The following is a 6,146-nucleotide window of genomic DNA, read 5'->3' as shown; positions in this document are numbered from 1 at the left end:
GCATTCCCCACGTGGGCTAGCACCCCATGTGGGTATAGGATGATAACCATGTACTTCCTCTCTACTCCTAAAAATAATAATTTAAAAAAAAACACAGGAGAAATATGTTGAAGAATATGCTTCGAATATTTTTAATATCTGTCAATATGTTCCTATGTTTATTGAGAAAGACATTAAATATTTTAGCACAGTTATTAAAAAATGCAAAAAAACGAAAGAATGCTACTTAGGTGCAAGTGATGTGTTGCTCCTATGCCTAGACATAAGGGAATAACTCCGACACCTCATGGAAAAATAGAATTTTTCATAGATGGGATTAATTCGCCCATCCCTATGTCTAGGTGGAGTGGCAGCATACTAGAGGCGCTCAAATAGGATTCTTTTTTACCAAAATGAAATTACATATGTTGATTGATATATTAAATATTTCAGCACATTTTCCTTGGTTTTTTTTAAAAACAAATGAGAAATAACGCCGCCTTGTGCCAGGCACAGGGGTGTACATAATGACCACTGCACCCCCTTCTAAAGATGGAAATGATCAGGGGTGCAGTGGTCATTTTGCACATCCTCGTGTCTAGATAAGGTGAAGTTGAGCTGGAATACTGGATGAGTTCCACCGACTACTCAGCGAAATTTGAAAATCTGTTTCAAGTACATTCGTAGCAAGCAAGAAATCCATATATATCTCGCGATCCTGCGTTTCTTTACCTTACAGAACTCTACTTCCTCTCTCTTTCTCTATCTCATCTCTCCTCTTACGTTTCTCGCACGCTCTTTGAATCATTTCTCTTTAAAAACCACAACTATTACCTGCAAATCCACTCGACTTCCAAAATCCCACCAACAATGGCGCCTCAACCCACCACCACCACCACTTACTCTTATCCAATCAAAACAGTTGTAGTTTTAGTTCAAGAGAACCGTTCTTTCGATCACATGCTGGGTTGGATGAAATCCCTCAACCCAGAAATCAATGGTGTCATAGGGAACGAGTCCAACCCGTTATCTACCACCGATCCCAACTCGAAACGAATCTACTTCGGCAACAAGTCTGAGTACGTTGACCCAGATCCGGGTCACTCTTTCCAGGAAATCTATGAACAAGTGTTTGGCGTGGCATGGTCGGAATCAAATTCCGGCCAAAAACTGACGCCGACTATGGAGGGTTTTGCTATGCAAGCTGAGGAGAAGGAAAAGGGTACGTCGGAGACGGTGATGAATGGGTTCAGACCGGACGCCGTTCCGGTTTACAAAGAGTTGGTTTCGGAGTTCGCAGTATGTGACCGGTGGTTCGCATCTAACCCGGCATCGACTCAGCCGAACCGGTTGTTTGTGCACTCAGGGACTTCGCATGGATTAACCAGCAACAATAACAAGATTCTGATCGAAGGGTTGCCGCAGAAGACAATATTTGATTCGTTGGATGAAGCTGGGTTCTCTTTTGGGATATATTATCAGTACCCACCTGCAACTCTGTTCTACAGGTAATAAACACAGCTTTTCTTCTTAATTTCTTCTCTGCAACTATATATTTGTTCATATATAGAAACATTTCTTTTGTGGCAAATATGTAGCACTACCAACTCTTTAAGATATTCTTTTCCTTGCTTATAGTTTTCTTTTACTTTTTTAAATGTTTCTTTCAAAAAAGAATAACCACTTTTCAAAAAGAATATCCACTTTAAAATATTCTTTTCTCTCCTTATTTTTAAACTTTCGTCTCATTTTGTCCATTGTTGTTGTGCCCTCCCAACAATTGGTAATACAAGATTATTTGCTTTTAACCCCCCCCCCCCCCCAAAAAAAAAAAAATAAAATAAATAAATATTATATGTACATGCAGAGTATTAAGTGAATCAATCACCGAAAATGCTATGGGTTTAGACATAGTTTTAATTTTTAAGTCATATTTTAATGAAAAATTAAGTGATTTAAAAGCAATATTTTATCTGATATTTTATTTTTTGGGTAGAATTTGAAAGTTTTTACATGGACTAAAATTGGATGTTTGGCTTAGAAAATAAAAATTTGGGTGATTATTTGGCTTAGAAGTAGCAACTAACAAAAAGTGGAGTTGAAATGGCCTCTTACATAACACATAAAAAGTATGGCATCATTCTCATAATATATGTTGCGGGTATGATGTCTTGTATTAATCACATAGTCACATATGTGTCTATGAAGGTTTCACTAGATATTTGTAGTGAGATGACTATTCTTTATAATCTGGGAGCTGTGAGGATGAGCGGCGATAACATATTACCCATTGATAATGAAGTAGGTCTCATTTCATTATAAGCGTATACATTTTTGTCAAACCACGTAAATCCTTATGTGCATTGTGTGATTGTTGTCTGTAATTTTCATTCTTTTTTTTTTATCATTATATGTTCTCGTTTCTCTACAATATAGATAAATAATGGAGACTATTTTTTCTTTTTAATTTGACCTTAATTCAGAGATTTAAATTCATACATGGGTAGTCATCACTTTAATAGCACAATCCTGATTTAGTATCTTCAAAAATTTTTTTGTTTGGGAGTTGCACTAGATGTATTCTCTTTCTAATATCAATTTGTATTTTTTCTCTATCCTAGATTCCCCTGTAAATAGTGTTTTCTATTATTTCCAATCATATTTCTAGTGTTATGTACCCTAAAAAGAAAAAAAAAATTTCCTGCTCTAGTGTTTTTTTTCTTATAGATAAAGACAACAAAATCATTTACTTTATAGGAAGTAGCTCTACCAACTCTTAATTTAAGGTATTATTTTTTTTTTTCGATCTTGATAGGGATTTTGTAGTTTGTTTTACTTTTATTAGTATTTCATTAATAAAGAATATCCTGGTTGGCAATGAAGGATGTTCAAGTGCATACTATTAAATAAATGTCAGAGAGCGTGAGAGGACATATACTACTGAATTAGGTTTATATTTGTACGTCAAGTCATGCAAGTATAAGATTAAAAAAAAAAATCATACAAATATAAAGGTTTAAATAACTCTTGAATTAGGGGGAAAAAAGGAAGAACAATTTTGTGTAATTAAATAATGGTGTAGGGATCGACACACCGCCTGTATATATTAGATCTCCATGTCAAAACCAATAAACTCATGAGAGAGTAACTCATAATTTATAAAGAAAAAAAGGTCATATGGTCAACAAAGTGAGAAAGTGTAGAGAATGTAAGAGGGTGTATACTATAGATGATGTATCATTTATTTTTTGTTAAATAATTTCCACTTTATGATCATTATCTCATATTTTCGACCCCATCTAATTGAGCATTTCCTGATTTCCTAGGATATGCCTTTTTCCTCCTACTTTCATTTCTCTTCTCGCACTTCTATCTCTTATGTTTTCATTTCTTCATTTTGCTTACTTTCAGTTAATCGAATCTATGAAGTTGGGATAAGGCTGAGTTCGTTGTTATTGTTGATCATTATCTCTTATTTATCTTACTAATGTATTGTTTTTTTTTTTTTGGGTAAACGTACTAATGTATTAGTGAAATCTGAATTTGAAGTAACTACTCTTAACCCACATCTCATGACTTGATCTTGGGAAGGTGTGTTCAGTTAAAAAAACAGAGTTTTGTGCATTTAAATATTCATCACTTTACTATCAGTATTTTTTTTTCATCGATTATTTGATATTTTGGTGAGATGAGATATTAAGTTGAATTAAAAACTCTTAACAACTTCTCATGGATCGATCTTGGGAAGGTTTGTTTAGTTATTTATTTCTTTTAATAATCTATCACAATTATATATACTTCTTGTTTGTCTCTTACACAAAATCCAAGAACTATTAGCCAACTTTTCATCACTAATTATTCCATTATCTTTTCTTCATGTGAATCACATTTAGTCTATGATCATATCTGTATCACATGGTTTGCCTCAGCAATTAGGCTGGAAAGTAAAAGTAATCATCAATTGCTTTGTCCCTATTAACAGTTGTTATATAATTATTTTAGAAACACTAGTATGTAATATTAATTTGACCATTGACTAATTATTTTTTAATGAATCAAATTATAAGATTAGGGGTGGTATTTATTAACTTTCTTTTCTTTTCCCCCCCCCCCTTAATTGATTTTACACACTAATGATGATCATAATTAGAAAACCTCTTATAATGTTTTTATATATAATTTGAATTTACTTTACAATGGACAGGAATCTTAGAAAGTTAAAGTACATAGGAAAGTTCCATCAATTTGATTTGGAATTCAAGAATCATTGCAAGCATGGAAAGTTGCCAAATTATGTTGTGGTGGAACAAAGATACTTTGATTTGAAAATACTACCAGGGAATGATGATCACCCATCACATGATGTCTCAGAGGGTCAAAAGTTTGTTAAAGAAGTTTATGAAGCACTGAGATCAAGTCCCCAATGGAATGAAATGTTGTTCATAATCACATATGATGAGCATGGTGGGTTCTATGACCATGTACCAACTCCAACTGGAGTCCCAAGTCCAGATGGTATAGTGGGTTCTGCTCCATACAACTTTCAATTTGATCGCCTTGGTGTTAGAGTCCCAGCAATCTTCATTTCTCCTTGGATTGAGAAAGGAACAGTGATCCATGGACCTTCTTCAGGTCCATATCCTACATCAGAGTTTGAACATTCCTCCATTCCAGCTACAGTGAAGAAAATCTTTAATCTCAAGGATTTCTTAACCAAACGTGATGCATGGGCTGGAACCTTTGAGACTGTTCTCACATTGGAAACTCCAAGAACAGACTGCCCAGGTGAGACTTTTCTACTATATATATATATTTTTGAACCATGGAAATTCTGACTTCGTCTGGGAATGTGTCATGGAATGTACATATATATATATATGATTTGGCATCCTATACTTCACATAACGTGTTTTAAAGCCATGAGGCCCAGGGTTACTATCGGGAATATATTTACAGTGGAATCGTAAATGTAGAATCACTGAAAATCCCACATCGTCTGGGGATGTGGTCATAGGATGTACATATATGATATGACCTCCCTTACTTGGCACGGTAGCTATAGAATCACGCAAAATCCCACATCGTCTGGGGATGTGTCATAGGATGTACATATATGATATGGCCTCCCTTGCTTGGCATGACACTTTTTAAAGCCGTGAGACCCAACTGCCAAAACGAACAATATATATAGGGAGAAGGTTCCCTACACTGTCCATATCATCCCCTATCACATGAATAGTGAAATGTGAGGAGGTGTGGAATATATATATATATATATAATCTGTTTGATGATCAAGTGTTGTATTGATATTTCCATGTTTCTATGGATGAACATTGCAGTAACATTGCCAGAACCTGTGAAAATGAGGGAGGCTGTTGCAAAAGAAGATGCAAAGCTAAATGATTTTCAACAGATATTGGTGCAATTGGCAGCTACATTGAATGGTGACCATAGGAAGGACATTTTTCCAGACAAGCTAATAGAGAACATGACAGTTGGAGGAGCTGTTGAGTATTGTGGAGATGCCATGAAGAAATTCTTAGAAGCATGTGAGCAGGCCAAGAAGAATGGAACAGATGAGTCTGAGATTGTTGTCTGTTCGACTCTATCCACTACTCAACGTCAACCTTCTAAGACCATTCTTCACAAGATGTTTAGTTGTTTCAGTTGCATCAACTGATCATGCTACATTTGTAATTTGCATAAAGATTTAGAGTGTTTAATGGGTTTACTAGACTCATAATTACTCATTAAGGATGAAATGGGCTAGCACTACCTCTTTCTTCTATTCAAGTTGCACTACCTTCCCCTGCAAAAAACAGCAAGAACATCAGCAGGAGATACATGCTCTTTATGTTGCTTCAAAACCTGTATCTTTGCAAAGGAGAAATAAGTAATTCAGTAGTTTACAGGCTATTTAATATCCAAATTTTTTTTTTTTTTTCATTTTAAATGGGATTTAAATTTAGGAGATTGTTTCTTTTGTACAATTTTAAATTGTGAATCATATGAATAGTTTGTATAATAGGGTGATGTTATTAATTTATTATTAATTAGTTAGATTGAAAATATTAACCTTGTGTGTCTTTTTTCTTTAATTATTATTATGTGAAAAGATGATGTCTTGAGTCCTTTGGATGATCAAAAAGTCAAGGATGCCATTCTT

General features: G+C 34.5%; 1 protein-coding gene across 1 annotated transcript; it reads left to right on the top strand.

The window, feature by feature from the left end:
* Nucleotides 1-819: 819 nt before the first annotated feature.
* Nucleotides 820-5,675, top strand: LOC122663723 (non-specific phospholipase C4-like). The gene is made up of 3 exons (XM_043859357.1): nucleotides 820-1,487; nucleotides 4,184-4,764; nucleotides 5,320-5,675. Exons 1-3 carry the CDS (start codon nucleotides 850-852, stop codon nucleotides 5,658-5,660), a joined length of 1,560 nt encoding a protein of 519 aa, XP_043715292.1. The 5' UTR covers nucleotides 820-849; the 3' UTR covers nucleotides 5,661-5,675.
* Nucleotides 5,676-6,146: the final 471 nt, after the last annotated feature.

The sequence above is a fragment of the Telopea speciosissima genome, chromosome 6 (assembly GCF_018873765.1).
Source record: "Telopea speciosissima isolate NSW1024214 ecotype Mountain lineage chromosome 6, Tspe_v1, whole genome shotgun sequence".
Classification (NCBI taxonomy): Eukaryota; Viridiplantae; Streptophyta; class Magnoliopsida; order Proteales; family Proteaceae; genus Telopea; species Telopea speciosissima.
The sequence above is the reverse complement of the archived record's forward strand: the minus strand, read 5'-3'. Positions and strand labels throughout refer to the sequence as shown.

Excerpts from the sequence above, each read along its gene's own strand:
- LOC122663723 (XM_043859357.1), top strand. The coding sequence starts at position 850 with ATGGCGCCTCAACCCACCACCACCACCACTTACTCTTATCCAATCAAA. Across the intron at positions 1,488-4,183 it reads CCTGCAACTCTGTTCTACAG|GAATCTTAGAAAGTTAAAGT; the intron begins GTAATAAACACA and ends TACAATGGACAG. Across the intron at positions 4,765-5,319 it reads TCCAAGAACAGACTGCCCAG|TAACATTGCCAGAACCTGTG; the intron begins GTGAGACTTTTC and ends TGAACATTGCAG.